Genomic DNA, 20,486 nt, shown 5'->3' on the forward strand with positions numbered 1-20,486 from the left:
GACCCATTAAATAAGAATAAAGTCCCTGGAGTATATGCCATTCCCCTTAGGACAGGTCTAGAATGGTCTATCTGATCTACATCAACTCCACAAAACAATCACTATCCAAACATCTTAAAGGAGCATAAATATAGCATTCAGAACAAAAAATCACCAATGCTCTCTCAGTCTACACGTCTGAAGCAGGGATTGTCTCTTAACTTCAAGAAGCTTCCACGTTAAAAACATCTGTATGTGGGGAACATATTAGAGAGATGGAGGATCTTAAAATTTCTAAGGCAAAAAGAGCAGGAAATTGCATTAACAACAAGAATGAAAGGGCAATCTCAATAGCTAGGCAGACATGCTTTGACAATATTTAAGAACTGCCTATCCATGCATTGCATAACATGTGCACAACAGCAGATTTAAAAATGTATTCAATTCGAAAGTAAATTTTCCTGTTCAAAAATTCAACAAACACTCCATTATTTTAATTTCCTGATGAAGATCTTTGGAGTTGGTCAAAAAGATTAGAAAGGTAATAATTTTGACAACTGCCAGACTAATTTTTGAGGTTAACAAGATTTTATGTACCAATAAGCCGCCCAGTTAAAATTTGAAGAATTAATGGACAACACTTGTTACTGGATCAGTATTGTATATAGCGAACGTAGTCATTAGAAGTGACGTATTTAGGTTTCAGCAATAATTAAAAGAAACTCAGCTTCAAAATCCTAGAACGTTAAATTTAATTAAAAAGAATGATTAAAAACAAACAATCATCACACTCATCCTTCATTTTACCATATTAAATCTCATATAATCTACTGTGAGGCAATGATCAGCCTTTCCTAAACAAACTGCTTAACATCAGTGATTAACAAAAACTAGTGAGAAACTGAGACATTACTCTGGTCATAGATAACAAAACTGACAATGTTATTGTCTAACCCCACCCAGAGCCTAGCAATTAGGGCTACTCCAACGTTCAAATTGAAGACAGAAGGTTGATGACAGTTTTTGATTATAAATCAGGAAAAGCAGTAACCATAAAAAGTAAAACTAATACTGCTAAAGAATAGAAGACATCCTTGTATTAACACCAGACAAGGGCTAGATTATATCAGGCTATATTAATGCTACTATTAATACAGTTGACTCTGCATAAGTCGACACCCGGATAACTCGACACTTGTTGATTATGTAGTCAATTTTTTGTGGTCCTGGCCGACTTACATAGGCATTAATGTTATTAACCTTAAAAAACTTGGTTTACTCGACATCGTTTAACTCATCATCGCCTGGATAAATCAACACACTTTTTCTGTTTCACACTTTTTAGACGTCTGATAAGTCAACTCCCTCTGAAAAATGAGTTTACACCGTACAATAAGCTGTGTGGTGTGAACTCATTTTTCAGGGGAGTTGACTTATCAGACGTCTAAAAAGTGTGAAACAGAAAAAGTGTGTTGATTTATCCAGGCGATGATGAGTTAAACGATGTCGAGTAAACCAAGTTTTTTAAGGTTAATAACATTAATGCCTATGTAAGTTGGATGAGACCACAGAAAACTAACAATTAACCTATGGTGTCGAGTTATCCGGGCGTCTACTTATGCGGAGTCGACTGTAATTAAAATGTTAAGTAATTTGACAATTGTTTGGCATTTAATATTAAAAGTTCAGGTTAAACAATATTTATATTTGAAAGACAATGTTGTGTTAAAACAAATTAAATTTCATTAAGAAATTCTTAGCTTCTTTAGAAAAATTATTCAAATATACATTAACAAATATGTGAATAACTTTACAAACTTATTCACATATTTGTCAACTGAAAGACAGTTTTCAATTGCCTTTCAATTGACAACTGCCAATCAGACACCATTCTTTTCACATTTTAAATTATATCATTCCATTTCTCGTTTCGTTTTCAAGTCCGTTCTTTTAACCCAAATACAGTTGCTCAAAGCAATTGAAAAAAAGTTTGTTTTTCTTTCAGGTTTTTGATTTAAGAACTGGATTTTTAGTTTTGTAAGGTGATTGTATACTGGATGAAAAGTATAAATATGTGTATCACTTATAACAATTACTATTAAAATGCCCACCACCAATTACCGTATATCACTGGGCTATTACCAAATTATAGCCTGATGATATACGGCAATTGAAGGTGGGTATTACAATGTATCGGGCATAGCTAAAATGTTTATATTTACTATTAAAAAGGTAGCATTCAATGAAGAAAGCATAATAAATCTGATGATGATGATAGATTATACAAAACATTATGATAAAAGAAAATAATAGCTTTGATAAATTCAGTAATAATCCAGTGAAGTTATCTATATATATAGAAGCCTTTGTAGTGGCTGGCAATACAACGCCAACCATAACTCGACTCGAGGAACATTGAGGCAGAGTCCATCCTCTTCCTCTATCACCAATACACTGGTGCTAGCAAGGTCACATACCCCACTTCACGATGTAGTATATTTGTTTTGTATGTAATTAGTAAATGTGGAGCAGTAAATATCTGCAATTCACCCAAAGAATGTACTCAACACTCAACTGTTTGTCTTTATTCCTACAATTGGGATAACACACGTGGATGGGAACAGACTGATTGACACACATCCAAATATAGGCTTGTCACTTTAATGCTTTACCTAGTATATATAACAATCTTAAAAGTCAAATATTGTGGTCATTTTTGTAACAGTGATGATTGTGTGTAAGCTAGAGAAAGCATGACTTAGGGCATCACCTTAAAGTTTTCTATTGGCAATAATTTTTGAAAGAGCCTTCTCAATTTTGTTTTAAAATCACAGTATATTTAAATCTGGTTCGACTGAAAGGTGTTGGGTTGTTCAGAAAGTAATTTCATTTTTTCATGGAAAAAACAATTTTCTTATAATATTATTGAATTAGATATTGATCATTTTGGTCCAATACCTTTTACCATCTTTCTGGTAATAGCACGATTCCACGCTCAAAAGTTCTGATCTTTGCTTACAAAAAACTGATCAAATGAGGATGTCAAAAATCACTTGTAAGTAAATGTTTTACCATTTAAAAAATTTTGTAAAGACATACAAGTAATAATCCAAGGGTGCCAGATCTAGTGAATATGGTGGGTATGGTAGCAAATCCCATCCAAGCTGTAATAGCTTCTGACGAGTTACCAAACTTACCAAACTGGCATTATCATGGTGAAACACTACACCTTTTCAGTCGATCAATTCTGGCCTTTTGTTTGATGGTATCGCTCAATTTGTCCAGTTGACAAAGTACACTTCAGAGTCAATTGTGGAATTGCCTGGTGAAAGCTTATATATTATATATATATAAAAAAAAAAAAAAAAAAAACCACCAAACAGAAAGCATTGCATTTTTGATAAATATGAGCTTTTGAAGTGCTTTGAACCAGCTCATCTCTTCTACTCTGACTGCTTGTGTTTCACATTGTTATAAACAATTTATTTTTCATTGCCAGTTACAATTCGCTTCAAAAATGGATCATTTTCTTGACATTTGAGAAGCAAATAACAGATGTCAACTGTGATGGAGCAAATCTCTTTCTTTAAAAACGTGTGGAACCCACATGTCAAGATTTGAAACGAAACTAAGTCATTTCAAGTGATCATAAATGGTTGAATTCAACAAATTTAATATCTTAATAATTTCTCACTTTGTTATTCAGCAGTTTGCTTCAGTCAAAACCTTTATTCTGTCTTCACCAGCTTCAACTGGCGTTCCAGAATGTGATGCATCTTCAATATCGAAATTGCCGGAACGTAGTTTTGCAAACCAGTTTTGGCACTGTTGTTCTGTCAACACAGCTTTTCCACACACGTCACACAATTTTTTTCTTGCTTGAACAGCTTATTCTTTTGGTAATAAAGCAAAATATGCCGATAATGCTACTTTTCATCTTCCACATTTGATGGGACACAAAGAAAACAAACAATTGCAAAGAATCAAACAAAATTTTTTACAAATAAGCATTGAAATGTCAGCTGTCAATATATATGATGACAATATGATTTAAAATGAAATTGACAGGTAAAAATATAACTAATTCCTTCTGGTGGCAAAAAAATGAAATTAAAATCCATCTTATAAACAAAGTGTTGACAAATAACCTTATGTTAAAAATATTTGCAAAGCTTCATACCGTATTTCCTCGAAAATAAGACCTAGTAGAGGTTTTGCTGAATAAGGCCTTCCCGGAAAGTAAGACCTGGAAAAGTTTTCATTTGAAAGCATGCCTGCCGAACAGAACACCAGAGCATGCAGCTGCGATTCTTTTTAGCCTGCTGCCGTTATCCCCTACCTTTACCGTCTGTTGCAGAGCAGCTGCATGCAGGTCATGAAGACCATCACCTACCAACAACCCCGATGTTCCCTTCCACAGCTGTCACTTGTAAATGTGCAGGCAAGGCATCAAGAGGCCCGTCGCCTGCCACCATACTGTATGCTGTCCCTGCTGTACTGTATGAGTGTGCTGTGGCGAGCTCCCCTGGTGGCCAGAAGCCACCATACCATACAAAAAACAAGACATCCCCTGAAAATAAGACCTAGCGCATCTTTGGGAGCAAAAATTAATATAAGACACTGTCTTATATTTGGGGAAACAGGATATCACGTTACTGAAATTACTCTCCGAACAACCCAATAAAATGTGGTAGAAGTTTGAATTTCAAGACCTTTATAGGAATTGTTTCTAATGTTTAAATCTTAAATATTATTGCTCAATATAAATTTGTCATAAATTTAAAAATACTATAAATATTAATATAGCTAAAATGTCATCACATATTGTCAGTATTTTGCAGAAAAACAAGCACTAAAATTATTTTTAAAAATCTGAAGTAGACCATGTAATTTTCTGTATCCAATTTCTTTTCTTGGAACAAAAATTTCTCTTGTTCATGCTCATACTTTTGACTGTTACTATGGTTGCTAGATTTGTACGACTGGATTAAACTGACACTTAAAAATAATTAACCACTCTCCCAATCAAACCCTGCAAATATGCAAAACTACACAACTTACTAAGAATACAATCCTTGCATTATTTGAGAACCCACTTTATTTATGCATCAAACACCCCAAAAACCTTAATACAGTGGTTATTAACCAGTGTTCCACAAAACAAAAAAATTTTAAAGTTTTTATTCAAATTTATTCCCATTGCTATATTTGTAGAGAATTCCATGTTTTTATTTTATTCAATATATTATCGAAGTTTATTAGTTTATTGCTTCATTATTTCCTGAGAATAGTAAACATGGAATTGTTTATCAATTTTTGAATATATTGACAATTTATATAGATTAAACTGGAACGTAGCCACACAGTAAGCGGCAGTTGCAGGTGTAGGGTCGATTCTTTTCTTCCAGTTTAATCTAATTATTTAATTAAAATTATAATTATTAAATTTATTAAGAGATGGCACCTAACGCCTTCGTGTAGTATCATATTGTTTGGTAATTTATTAATATTATAGCTATTATATAGTGCGATAGCATACGGCAGTAGTTGGCTTCAGTAAAAGAGTTTTACATATTTTATTTAATATTCTAAAAATAGTGAAATATAATAAACATAAGTAAATAACAATTGTTAACAATACACTGTACTAAAAGAAACAAACAGAGTCAAAAGTAATATTTGAGCTATTTTAAATTGATTTTCAAAGATTTTAAAATATAAAGTGCTCGTATAAATTTATAATAATTTTTCTTCTTTGAATGAAAACATTTAAAAACACATTCAAGCTTTGTATACATCTGTAAAAAACACATTTTAAGAGTACAACTGGAAGGATAAAACTTCAGTTTTATTTGAATTGCATAAAAATGTCAACCATTTAGAAAACAAGTGCCTAAGGACACACCCTTCACCAGGAGTCATGAAAAGATTAAAAAGATGTTACATTACTACTAACAAAATCCCCATACCAGAAGAAAAATAAATAAAAACAAGAAAGTTTTCCTGAGATTGCTACTCCACAACACAAACAGAAAAGTTAATGCTCACAACAAGCATTTTACATCTGTAATACTTTCATTTTTATATAATATAAAGATAAGGAAAAACCCCAAAACATGCTATCTTTTGATTTTTTAAAATTACATAAAAAGGTTATCATGCATTTGTTTTTATTATTATATACAGGAAATTATTAATTGAAAATAATTAATTCTTCCATACTTTCAAAATATTCATGGAAAATATATATATATGCACATATATATATATTAAACAAAACCCAGTAACATAAGCAAATACACCAATAACTGCCGCAATTGATCGGGTTAAATTTTGAACCAGAATTTAACCCAATCATTTATGGCAGTTATTGGTGTATTTGCTTATATAGGCACATTTTTTCACTTTCATTTAATCATTATTTTTACAAGTTTTGTTTGTGTTCTGTATAAAAAAAAGAGTTATTTTTATCAGCAATCACAAATATTGTATATAAGCATACACTTGCTCAAACTAACATTTTTATTAATTTCTTCTAACAGGAAAAATTAGACATCTTTTTATTTGAGATCGATAGTAAAACACCTCAAACTGAACTGCTATATTTTCATGCATAGAACCTGTAAACACAGCTAACTCACAGGTTCTATGCACAAAAATACAGCAACTTTTCAACTTTTCAGACAATTTAAAAAGAAGTGCAGATTCTATACCGATTTTAAACTGCAATTACAAACTGGCACCTACAAAGCAGCTGTATTCCATAAGATGGAATGTAGTACCATAGCATAAGTAATAAAGTTTTATTTTTGTTCTGGCAATTTTCTATATGCTCTCACAGGTTAGATGCACAGAAAACACAGTCTGCTAGGAGTAAGAAATATTGAAGTTCAAGTAATACATTGTACTTTTGCCTTGTTTTCAGGTTTAAAAAATTTTTTCGGACAACATGCTTTTTGATTAATTCGGGCAACATAAAATAAAGCAATGTGTTTAAGCTTTTTCTATTGGTTACCTAGTGCTAAATGATAAGTGTGCAGCATTCAAAATGAGAATTTGTCTAGCAGTAGTAATGCAGGCTGACAAGTATCACCTCTAAGGGCTGTTTCACACTATGACCAACTCGACCGACCGGTCTTATCCGACTGGTCCTATAATCGAACCGACTAGTAGTAAAAGCATTCACACTGAGTACGATTATATGTCAATGGCCAATTTGTAAGGACCAATTGGAACGGGTGTTAAAAATCATTTTAACTTTTTCTAATTTTTTAAAACTTTTTTGTAATCTACCTGATTAAACTTTGCAGAATATGATCTTACTTTGTTTATAAATTCTTACAAAAACTCTATTGACGTAATGAGAAAAGATGGTATTAATGTTTTTTAATATATATATTAAAATCATGTGTGTTCCTATATAAAATTTAAGCAGTTATGAAAGGAATAAGGTACAAGGAAAAATTTAAATAAATCAGAAATATATATAAAGTAAAATAATGTTTGATTCAATAGTTTTCATATATCCAAAGTCTGATTGGTTGTAGTTTTGAAGCTCTCATTGGTTGTAGCTCACCGACTGATCCAACCCGACTACAAATATTTAACTTTTTAAATCTGTCCGACTGGAACAACTGGTCAGTCAGCTGACTGCTGTTGCCATAGCAACACAACTTGGAGTCAGACCAGTCGGTCCAGTCGGTCATAGTGTGAAACAGCCCTAAGCCTTTAGATTTCTGGTACAGTTTGAATATATTAGATGAACGAACGTTTTTGAAGAATCGAAAACAATACTTATTTGTACCAGTATTTTCTCTAGAAAGTGCTAGACAGATCCTGGTTTATCCAAACCATTATTAAATCTACATGTTATTTACAGTATATCGTAGTTTCACATGGATAAATAATGATTATGAAGTTAATTAGCACTTTAAATGTTAAACGTTAAGACTAATAATTAGTGCATGTTGTCAATCACACATTGACACTGATAGCACAGAAAGACATCTTCACTTAAACAGCAAAATTGATAGTTTAAAAAAATGCCTATAAGAATTTGGTTATAGTTAAGACAAATCATAAAAAGTTCACTTATGTTTTACGGCTTACTAATTCAGATACACCTTTGTTTCTTCAAACATTTACTTCAAGAATATTATGGCAGTTATAATTCAATTTACATTTTGGGATCTTTAATAACAATTACATTGCCTATAAAATATTATTCATAAAGAATTTGCATATTAAATGCAAATATAAAACATTCTCTACTGTCTCTCACAAGTCAGATACCTTTTGCATATAGTTAACCACAATAATTCATATTGTGATTAATTACAGACAGAACTATTAAAGAAAGGAAGATAATTTCATCATAAATGAGTTACTTACAATGTCTACAATCTATTAAAAATCAGAAATATATTTTTAACTTAATACTTCAAGTCAATTTAAACTTTATTCCTATTATATTTTAAAAATTAAATATTTAATCCAAAATTTCAAACAGAAAATCTGTAATAGGTTAGCAAATGCCAATCTATCCGAACAATATGTTTCTAAGCGATTGACTGACTCAATTTACTAACAATAAAATCAAATAGCTAACTACCAGATTGATCAGGCTATGCCAAAGTAAGCAAACATGACCTGATAAATCTGGCAATTAGATATTTGACATTTTTACAATCAAAAATCACTTTTAAAAAAAATCAAGGAAAAACCTTTATTCGGCAGAAGACTGAATAGATCTCTGGAAAAAGTATCTCTCTTACATCATTTTCGAATAATCCAATAAACTAAAAGATCTAAGACAAAAAGAAATTTGCAAAACTTCCAAAAACAAAAATTCGGCCAATTGTTTTAATTAAATAATTAATGGCAAATGCGGTAAATTTTAAAATCCATAAAATTCATATCCTATAACATGACTTATAAAATATTCTTCTATAGTAATTACCATTCAACAATAACAAAACTTCTGAACCATAATGTATAGGGTAAAAAAAAAATTATGATGATAATTTTGAATTTATAATTATAAAAATAAACCAGATATAACATTCCTTTCTGTTCAGAAATAAAAATCTCTGTACAATTTCTTTTAATTAAGAAATGTTTTTTTCAGATTTAGGATGAATTGAAAGATTCTAAAAGGTAGTAAGAAATAATTTCAAATCAGTATGGTGCCCACCAGTGACCAAGCAGTTCCGTTCCCCAAATGCTGGAAGTTTGGTTCGCGCCTCTCCAGGATAAGCCAACCATAGAGTTTTCTGGGTTTTCTCCACACCTGAATAGGGGCCGGTTACCCTTAAAAGACCTCCCAGGCAGATCACCCAAGTGTTGCATTGCCATAACTTAATAAAACAAAACAAACAAAAATAGTATGGCACTGAACATCAGAATAATTAACTTCAATAGGCAGGGTTTGTTTTAACTTTAATCGTAGCAAAATTATTAAGACTCGTACACTTCATAAGTACTTTCGACAGGTTACACCAGTCATCTTAATGTTATTTGTGAAATTTTACCCATTGAATGAAGAATTGAAGAATCTTATCTTCTACACAGCAAGCTCTGCAACCGAAGCTAAAGCTTACGCAGCAAGTAGCATCGAAGCACGGGTACAGAAAGCTGGTGCGCAAATTAATACTTTGATACCAAAGCACAGCTCAAAACCTACCACAAAGGGAAGACAGACTGGATAAGAACAAGATCATCCCGATCACATATAATCCGTATGTTGTAAGGCTGTATGGCAAGATAGCGAGAAAGAAACACATATGCATCGCCTACAGAAGATGCGCGACATTATTTAACATCTTAACCAATGGAAAGGATGAACCGAATAGGGATAAGCTGGCCAGAGTCTACACCGTTCCAGTTATAGATATCAGATGGGACAGAAACCTTCTATATGTGGGCTCCACCAAACGATCTCTAGAGATTAGACTTAAAGAGCATGCCACGGATATTCAGAGGCAAAGAAACATGACAGCACTGGCAATGTATGCATCCAATCCTGATGTTCACTCTGAATTAGATAAGGCCAGAATTATCCGCACCACACGGCACACGCAACATAACGGATGGCGGGAGGTGGCCACCATATACCTAGCCGGCCTTAAAGAAGACCGGTGCATTAATTATAAGGACGAGATTACGCTTTCACTAGCATGACAGGCCCTTATGAATGATAATTTACGTTAGCCGAGTTGTTCAACTAATGTGCATGCGTCAGTATTACGTAAACGAAAACATGAATTTGAGCATAATTTCGACAAATTTGAAGTGATTCGAATGGCAGTTCCAACGAAATTCGTATAGCCTGAGGAAGAACCAACATTTGTGGTTCGAAAACGTTTGTACACACCTATTTTTTGGAGTTACAAGAGTTTGGATGAAGAGAAAATACACACCAGTATAAGGTTAAGAGGTAGTTATTATTATTTTCCGGTGTTGAGATGGAGTTTTGTAATCTTATCTTCATCTACTTACTTTAAAGATAGTTGTAATCTGTCAAAAGTTCTTATGAAATATACAGTAGACCCCTCCCTATAACACAGTAGATATGTTCCATGTTGTTCAAGCCCTTAAATATATGAGCCAATCACAGTCCAGCATGTGTGCAGTTTAGGGGCTACGGCTGTTTGAAAGGTTTTCTTCCATAAAATTAAATCGATTCTAGAATAATTTGACTCAACATTTCCAAATCATATATAATTTTTTGGGAATAATCCCTATAAATTATGCTAAAAACAAAAAATTGTTGGATTATTTACCGAGTGTGCACCGTTTGAAGGTGCTATTGCCTAAGCTTGTTTTTGTCGCAAAGCAACTCATTGAACGGCGGATGCGTTTCCTGATAAGTTATTCTTTCTGCAAAGAATTTGCTGAACTTTGGAGACATCATTAACAGAAATATAATTTTTATGGCCGTTGAATAATACTGTAAATGTTGTTTTCACAAGAACTGTATAAAAATTTATCAATACTTTCCTGCCTAAACTCTCCGTATACACTCAAACCTGTTTTTATGCGGTCTTTTTTTGTGCGATTTTTTATACGTGCAATGTGTTTTGTGCAATTATTTTTGTGCAGTATACCAATTTGATTGAAATTCATATACCACACACAAAAATCACACAAAACAAATCGCACAAATAAAAAAAATCACACAAAAATAGACCGCACAAAAACAGGTTTGAGTGTATACGCATGGCGCTGGATGGCGACAAGTAGTTTGGCTGCTAGTCCACTATTGGTCCAGATTCGACCAATCTTGTCACGAGCCAAGTCAGCGATGACGTTTTACAGTGTTATATGAGTATCTTTTAGCATGTTATACAAAACTGATTGTTTCCTATAACACGGCGAAAAAATTGCAGTGTTATATGAACCCGTGTTATAGGGGGGGTCTACTATACAAACCTTCATAATTATGGTACGATTAAAGTTAATTAATTTTGTTTGACGGCATTTTGTTTTATTTACGTTTCTTATTAAAAAACAATAAATAAAAGCCTGCTAAATGTCTGAATTTTATTTAAATATCATCAAACGTAACTCAAACTCACATATGATAAACAGAAAAAAAATGTATATACAAAATGTAAACATAAACCATAACTTAATTCGGATATGTTTAGTTATAGAAAAATTAATTAATTAATTAATTATTATATAATATATAATATATAATAATTATAAATAGAAAAATTAATTAATTAATTAATTTTTCTATTTTCTATTAAGTTTTCCAATTTATTATTTTCGGACTAGAATCCGAAAATAAATTATGGAATCTAGAGTAAAGACGGGTGGTTAAACTGCCATCTTGTGCCAAGATTATTAATCAGAAATCGATTTCTGATTATTTTTTTTTTAATTATGCAAGTTTAAAAATTCTGGAAGAAAAGAAAGTCTAAGAGCAGAACTCAAACCTAAAACATCTTTTCTGTTCTGTCTAAAGTTTGTTCTAATGTTAATCTCAAAAAATATTTTAAAATAAATTTCTAAAAAATTGAAATTGGATCATTCAAATACTTAGAATAATAGAACAATTTATTGAAAGATTCAAAGTATTTAATTCTTAATCCAAAGACGAATCATAACAAATTTTAAAAATGTGGTTTTACAATGAAAATACCCAAAAAAAAATTTTGCCACAAATTTACAAAAAAAAAACAGAAAAACATCTTTAATGAAATTTAAACTTAATTCCGAGAACTCTTATCATAAAATTCAAGCTCGTTCGGCATTCTACGATCCTTTAAGCAATTCCTGACGATGAATCTAAATATGAAAGTACTCAGACTTATGTCTTCACTTTCTAAATTTATTTTTTAAACTTCATTACAGTAAATATTGAATGTTTATCTCAACATATTTTATAAAGAGCTTCAAATCTTTTGATTCAAGTTCTAAATTTATAAAAATTTCTTCCTCAAGCATCTACATAAGAATATAATACTGTCTTATACAAAATTAAGCAATTATTTCAATTGAAAATAGTCTTGGGTTGTATCGTCTTTGCCTGCATAAAAATTGTGCATTATTTGCATAATCATTTATTGTGACATCATCACAATGCCGGGCTGCAATTTTTAATTTATTTAATTTAATATATGGTCGCCACCTGAAATTAGTAGTAGTGTCTTGCCCCATACATCATACTTTTCCTTTAATAATAGAGTCGTGTCGGTCATCTATTAACTGCTCACGGGAAAGTTTTGAATTGAAATAACGTGACTTCCAGTTTGCATTATAAGTTCACATATAGTTAATCGGGGCCTCTTGCCCATAAGGTTTCCATATCTGGTCTTGAATTTTGTCTATCTGACTCTGTTCTTGAGATTAAGGAAAGACAGATGGACAGACGACAGTGGGAATTTATATGTCTATAATTTTTTCAAATTGCAGCCAAACAATGAGGTGGAAAATTATTACTGGAAATTGTAAACACAATTCAATAATAATAATATTAACTGAATTATATCTTGCTTATGTCACTTAGCCTATAGAACAATTGATTTTGTTATCCATTTTATTTGTTTTTGATTAGCATTGTAGTTTCTAAGAACCTATCTATGATGTCTAAGTGAGGATTGCTGTATTTATATATTCTTATACAGAAGCAAATGGCTTTTAATTTAAATCATTTACTGTCATTAACAGAATTATTCTTAACTGGTGTTCATATCTATATATATATATATATATATAAACATTTCAACAGCACTTAATTATACAAAGCAAACATTTTCAGCTGTTCTCATGACCATATAGAATGTTCCAATATCCCAATAATGGCTACAAGAACAGCTGAAAAGTTTACTTTCAATAGTTAACTGTCATTGTTAAAGGTTTTTTTCTGTACATTACTCTCATTGAGTTCAAGTATTTTTATGAATTTATAAAACAAGTTATTTCAATATAATCCATTAAACTTTATTCTCAAATAATGCATAAAAAGGAACAACCTTTAGACGGGAATCAAAAACATTTATTGGTTATAGAAAAATATGTTTATAATCGAAAAACATTAATATTTAAAATGCTTTCTTAAAGAATTAATAGATATATTTCCATTAATTTTTGCAGATTAATATAATCTGCAAACAGAGCCATCAAGAGGAAGGAAATGCTGGCAATTTTTTTCCCCAGTCTAAAGAAAACTTAGCAGTCCGTATTGGTTACCACTCCTATAGAATTAATGTTATTTTTTGCTAACTGAAAACAGAATGCTTAAGACTACATTTTATTAATAAAAAAAATAATACTGGAAATGAGAAGAGGGGAAGAAGAGGAGCAGGAGGCCCATTCTACCGTTGAGCCCCATACAAACTTTTGGTAGCCCTGTATCCAAATTAAATTCAAAACAATTGAATTTTTAATCCAAAACTTAATTTTAATTTAAGATTGCAGTTTGAAACTTCGTTACAGATCATAATGTCATAAGTTACTAGAATAATATACTTGTTAAAGATTTATCAATAGATTAAAGAAAAGTGGAAAACATTTAGATTCCAGCTCAAGATAAATAATTTTTTTCTCTTGCAAGTCATTGAGAAGTTAATTCACTTTAACTATAATTAAAACTCATGTAATGTAAAGATTACACAGTATATTCACTTCTTTTATATCTTGTGTTTATTGCTGAATATTAGAAGTATTTTAAGCTGCTGTAAACAGTTATCTTTGATTATTAAAGAGGTTTTATTTATATAAAATTGGATAGAAATATACATACAAGATTTTTAAACCTGAAAAACAATTATGAAGCAATGAACCTGTAAAATGTGACAAAATTTATCACCATTTACCATTAAATTTGTCATTTATAAATAAATATTTTCAACCATCTTTAAATGGCTAACTTCGTATTCTACAAAACAAAAGCTTAAGAAAAATACTTTGATGAAGAGTACACAATATAAGAACTATAAAACAATTACAAATATATATGTATAAATATATTTGTAATTGCTTGCATATATAATACAAGCAATTATTTATTGTGACATCGTCACAGTGCTGGACTGCAATTTTTAATATTTTTAATTTATATAATTTAAAATATATGGTCTCCACCTCAGGTTAGTAATGGCTTGCATCACACTTTTCCTTTAACAATAGAGTCATGCCAGTCATCTATTAACTGCTCTTGGGGGAAGTTTTGAATTGAAATAACATGACTTCTGGTTTGCATTGGAAGTTCATATATAGTTAGCGTAGGGACAGGAGACCTTGATTTTCTATATCTGGCCTTGGATTTCATCTATCTAACTCCGTTCTAGAGATTAAGGAAAGACGAACGGACAACAGTGGGAATTTATAGGTCTATGATTTTTTCAAATTGCAGCCCAATAATGTAATAATACATTTATAATAATTATAATTGTATGAGATGATATTGTAAGTATACAAGAAGCATTCAAAAAAAATCCCCCAAAAAAAAAAAAAAAAATTATATACAGTCAAACCTGTTTTTATGCGGTGGATAGAGACCGCATTAAAAAAAAAAAAAAAAAAAAAAAAAAATTGCACGAAACTTCACGAATGGCTGTAAAAAATAGTTTTCGCAACACAATTAAAAAAATATTTTTTTATGCGGTCAATAGGGACCGCATAAAAAAAGTCTCACATAGAAAATAACTCAAAACCGTACGAAATAGAATTTATTGACAACAGATGTCAGCACTTGACTGCATCGTCTGGTCTATCGTCTGTTTTACATATTTTTGTCCAGGTGGTGTTTTGTTGACTTAAAAAGTAAATTATTTCATTTTTCGCATATTCATGCAATAATATTACTATAATAAGTGCATTTATGCTATAATAAGTTTATTTAGCTTTAATAAGTCAACGTGAGACATGACGAATCGCACGAGACTAGTCGCCAACTATACCGCACAAATTAAAAATTCGCATTAAAAAAATCGCACAAATAAAAATCGCACATAAAAAGAGCGCATAAAAACAGGTTTGACTGTATATATTATATATTGCTAAACTTGATTTATTTACATCAACTTTCAGTGAACACTAATTCTGTGTTTACCGTCCTTGTAATCCAAATAATGATTCTGGTAGATGATCATACAACAATGGTTAGGAAAATTTTTACGTGATTGGAAAAATGGTTAGGAAAAATTTACGTGATGTTTAATATTGTCGGAAACCTTACCATATTTTGTATTCTTTAACAGCACTGAAGAGCGGTTGGGAGATAAACCAACCCGAAATGCATTTGATCAAATAAACGAAAATTTTCCTAACAATTGCTGTATGATCGTCTACCAGAATCATTATTTGGATTACAAGGACGGTACACACAAAATTAGTATACACAGCAACCATACTTACTACGTTTCAGTGAACACTTTTAATGACTTTTTTTTAAAAATTGGGAATAAAACAAAAAGTCTAACAGAGTTAGACACAAATACACAATAAAAGAACAAAAAGTTTACGCTTGCATCAATTATAAATATAGCTTTCTATTTGTGAATAATAATCACGCTCCAGGAATTTTTCGAATGTCCCACACGTATTTTGATTGATTAATCTCCCTAAAATCCAATGCATCATCTCTCTTCCAATCTGTGAATCGAACTAATTTTATGTAGATCCATTACTTTATAAAAATTTATTTACACGAATAATACACAATATAATGAATTGTAAAAAATATCAAAATTTAATTCATAAACTATTTACTCATCAACTATTTGTTTACAAATTATCCAACTGAACTCTTGTTACATTTTTAGAATGAATAATGCTTTTTTAAATACCCAGCACAAATGATTTGCTAACTTTTATTACACAAGCAAAATACTTTTAAATATATTAAATCATTCTTATTTGAAAAAAAAAGTAACACCGTAATTGTTTTAATTCATCTTCAGCTAAGAACATAATTTAATTAACATATAGACAAATCTATACGTTTTCTAAATTTAATTTAATTCATTGATCAGAGGGAAAAACCCTATAATCACGAGGTTTAAGATGTGAAACAACAAACATTTAAATGAAATAAATAAATAAATACTTTATATAAACATAATTCTAAAAAAGTAAAGTAATTCAACATTTTTAATAGCTAACACAACAAAAAACCATGCATTTTCTTCAAAATTTCCATCATAAAATTATTTTACTACAGAATCTATATAAATAAAATGGAATTTTAGGATCACAGAACCTCACTTTATTTTATATTTAATTTAATATTATTTTCTTTTATTTTATATCTCAAGATATTCTATAGATTCTCCGTTAAAAATACTTTTACATATCGAATATTGTTACATTAACTTCTATATAAATGTTTTAGTTAGATATTAGTCTTCATCAGATACAATAATTAAATCTGGAACGGAACAAGAGTCGATTCTACATTCGGTTATTGTATCTGTCAAAAGCCAATATCCAGCCTAAATATATTAATATAGCAATAAATAGAATGGTGTCTTATTTAAGTTTAGCACATTTCTTCTTGTAAAAACAGAAATTTTTGATATCGAAACATTCTTACGGACTACAGAACAATGTATTAAAAAAATCCATACATTTTCTAAATTTAATTTACTGATAGAAAGGAGATAAGTCTTTCATTATCACAGTTTAATGCCCGTATACACAATGTTTATACATACACGCCAATTAAATTGTATACATGTATGATGTGCATATTTAATATAATAATAAATTTAATTTTTTATATGCAAGTAATCATTACGACACGTAAAATTACCCAAAAATTCTGAAGTTTTATATTATAACACTGAATTACTCTTGTATACAAGTTGCTCAGCAGACAAAAGGAAGAGAGCAAAATATGTTTCATTGATAACGATCTTATATTAAAAATAAATAAACTTTGGAATAAAAAGAAACGAGAAAATTAATAATAATAATAAAGAAGAAAAAAGTTTTACGAAAGATGCAAGAACTAAAATACAATTTTTAAATATGTAATTTATAGAATAATGCCATTGGCCATTACTTTCTATTACTTGGTATATTAAACTAATAAATTCAAATAAAATTTTTAGATGACAACAATAAAATAATACAACTTGACATTAAAAATAAAATATTTTGAATAAAATATAATTGAATTCTTAAATGATAAAAAGTATTTACAGGAATTTTTCACCGAATCTTAAGTTATAATAGTCAATTAATATTATGACAGGAGATTTTTAATAATTAGAGAGAGAGAAATCATTTCTCGTTCAATTCCCGATAACAAAATAATCAATGAACATTTACAATATTAAAAAATGGATTTGAATCAATCAAAAATACACAAAGAATGGAAAATTAATTAAATATACTTTTGATTATCTTAAATTGTATTATACAGTCAAACCTGTTTTTATGCGGGGGATAGGGATCTTTCCCAGAGTTTGCAGGAAACGCCGAATCTTCTTCTCGGAGGTGACCAAAAATCAAATTTCTCTCCCCCTCCCGAAATTCTTTCATAAATTGGAATTTCTCGCCATCCGAAAAATTTGCAGATATAGAGAACGAAAGCAAAACAAGAAATTCTTTTGATAAAATTGACTTGTATGTCATATTTGATAGAAATTGATTGAATGACATGAATTAAATTATACACCAGCATTTATTTTACATATAATCTCATTACCTATGCAAAACTTCCCCTCGTATTATTGAAAAAGTAATAAACATTAGTTCAATCAAGTATAACGACTTAAATATTGATGTTTATGTTTTTTACGTTAATGTTTGAGCTTAAAATCCAGTTCTAAGTATAAGTCGTGCTTGTTTACACGTGCAACAATTTAAAAATTACACTAGAATTATATAAAATAAAAAGAAAAAACTGTACCTATCAAATTTAGCTTGGTTTACTTTTTCTATTTTTATACATTCATTAAATTATTGCAGAAATGGATATCAAACTTACACTAACTCCATTCATTTAACTACACAATTAGAAACAAAAATAAAGCTTCAGACCTTCCGCATCTCGACAAGTTACTAAAAATCATGCTTTTAGATATGGAATGATATAACGAAGTAAATAAGGACTAACCAAATATCAAACTCTGCCTTTTTAAACCCTTAACAAACCATCCAAACACCTCGTATTGCTGAGAAATGTTTATTACATAAAACACTAACGTTTTCGACCTAATAGAATAGGCCATCTTCAGTGTAACCAAATTCGAACGTATTTTTAAAATATAAAATTCTAATAAGTTTTAAAACACCTCTCTCTCTCTTTTTTTCTAGCAAATTCTTTAATTAAATCAAAAGAACTAACATTTTTGGCTATGATTTAATTAAAAGGTTTACTAGAAAAAAGAGAGAAAGGCATTTAAAAAAACTTACAGAATTTAAAGAATTAAAAAGCTATTGGCTATTCAGTAACACATAACACAAGGAGTCGCGACAATTCTATAAAGACTACGAAACCGGTAACAGAAACCTAATTATTTACCAAAGTTCTAGCTTTCTGCACGTAGAATTTAAAATTCCAATAAGGACCGACAAGAATCCATAATACAAGAGCACAAATGGATGAAATATGGCACCACCTAAAATAAGCCACGATAGATTCTTCTCCTTTAAGATAGATTTGGCAAGACCGAACCGTAACGGCCGTAAACGTCCGAAAACTCGAGGACAGTTTGGCAGGAGGACGTTGGCAGGAGGAAGACAACACGAGAAGATCTTTGCCCGACGGGACGAGTCTGGTTGGGCCATGCCACCGAAAACCCCATCACATGTGCACGCCAAAGTAGAAAGTATTGATCAGAAGAGAGTTAAATTTTACTCCACGTTAAAACTGCACACCAGCAGTGTAGTCAAGAGGGCATTAATAACGAGTGTTAATAGGTAAGGAGGAGAACATGTGGACTAGGAGTGAAGTGGAAGATGTAAAAGTGGAAGAGCTAGCTAGCTCCATCTTTTCGATGCTCCGCCGCCCACCCGGTTCGACCCACACACACACGCACACACAACACACGGCAACACACACAACCCAACACACACAAGAGCACACAAAACAACTGATTTTAGCCACGTAAAGAACGAATATTACGCGTCAAGAACGTTATTTAAAACGTCATTACCGCACACGATACGGTTAGGCCTAACTACCTACCATGTTCAGAGTCTCGTCGTCACCACTTTCGTCTTCATTTTGCACCTCGTGACATTCGCCAACACCCAACACACTACAGTTTCACGACTTATAGTGTTGTAGTAGACTATACCAACCGTTATATATCGATCCAAGCCTCATGGATACCTCGTGGAAATCAATGCACTTTGGGATCTTCAGCTGTGGCGTAGTAGCTTCGCTGTTGGGATTCACCTCTTTTTTTTATATTTTATTTTCTTCTTTCTATTTTATTTATTTATTTATTTATTTTTACTTCCTTTTTCTGGCGGGATGACGTCAATCAACCCCTACTACGTCCAATGGCTCGGCAAGCCGCTGTGACGTCACCGACGGGCGTGGCTTACTCCGTTTCAGCCTCTTAACATCTTCTGCATCTTCGTCTTCTGCTTCGGTTTGGCGATTATTTAAAACTCCAACCGATCGACTCTTACTCTTTATATTAATAATCGCAGGCGGATTTAATGCTTAATAAAATTACTCCCGTTCGTATCGGTTGTTTCTGTATTTTATTTTATTTTATTATTATTTTTTTTTATATGTAGAAATGGTACCGTTATTGTAGCTAATGATAGATGTTAGATAACGGTCGGATGTTCTTGCTACAAACTCTCTGCAGGGGTGAATGACATGTTATTGCTGATAGAATGGGAAATGCTCTTTTTTTAAAAAATAAAAAATAAAAAAAATATGCGAGAAATGAGTTTTAAAAAGTTTTCTTTCTAATCGATGATAAGTGAAGTATTTAATAAAATTTTATCATTATTCCTTTTATGAAAAGTAATAATATGTTATCTCTCCTGTTTAAAACGTTATAAAAAATAATAATTATTATTATAAA

General features: G+C 31.0%; 1 protein-coding gene across 5 annotated transcripts in view; it reads right to left on the reverse strand.

The window, feature by feature from the left end:
- LOC136969066 (nuclear factor 1 A-type-like) overlaps positions 1-19,897 on the reverse strand; it is a 127,699-nt gene extending 107,802 nt beyond the window's left edge. For 2 of the 5 annotated variants that reach the window (XM_067263158.1, XM_067263153.1), the window contains exon 1: positions 19,628-19,896. In XM_067263158.1, coding sequence (XP_067119259.1) covers positions 19,628-19,630 — 3 coding nt within the window. In that variant the 5' untranslated portion in view covers positions 19,631-19,896. Of the gene's footprint in view, positions 1-19,627 lie in introns of all 5 variants that reach the window. The other 3 variants (XM_067263157.1, XM_067263156.1, XM_067263154.1) reach the window with 2 other exon arrangements.
- Positions 19,898-20,486: the final 589 nt, after the last annotated feature.

The sequence above is a fragment of the Centruroides vittatus genome, unplaced genomic scaffold (genome assembly GCF_030686945.1).
Source record: "Centruroides vittatus isolate TY-2023 unplaced genomic scaffold, ASM3068694v2 contig_17, whole genome shotgun sequence".
NCBI classification, from domain to species: domain Eukaryota; kingdom Metazoa; phylum Arthropoda; class Arachnida; order Scorpiones; family Buthidae; genus Centruroides; species Centruroides vittatus.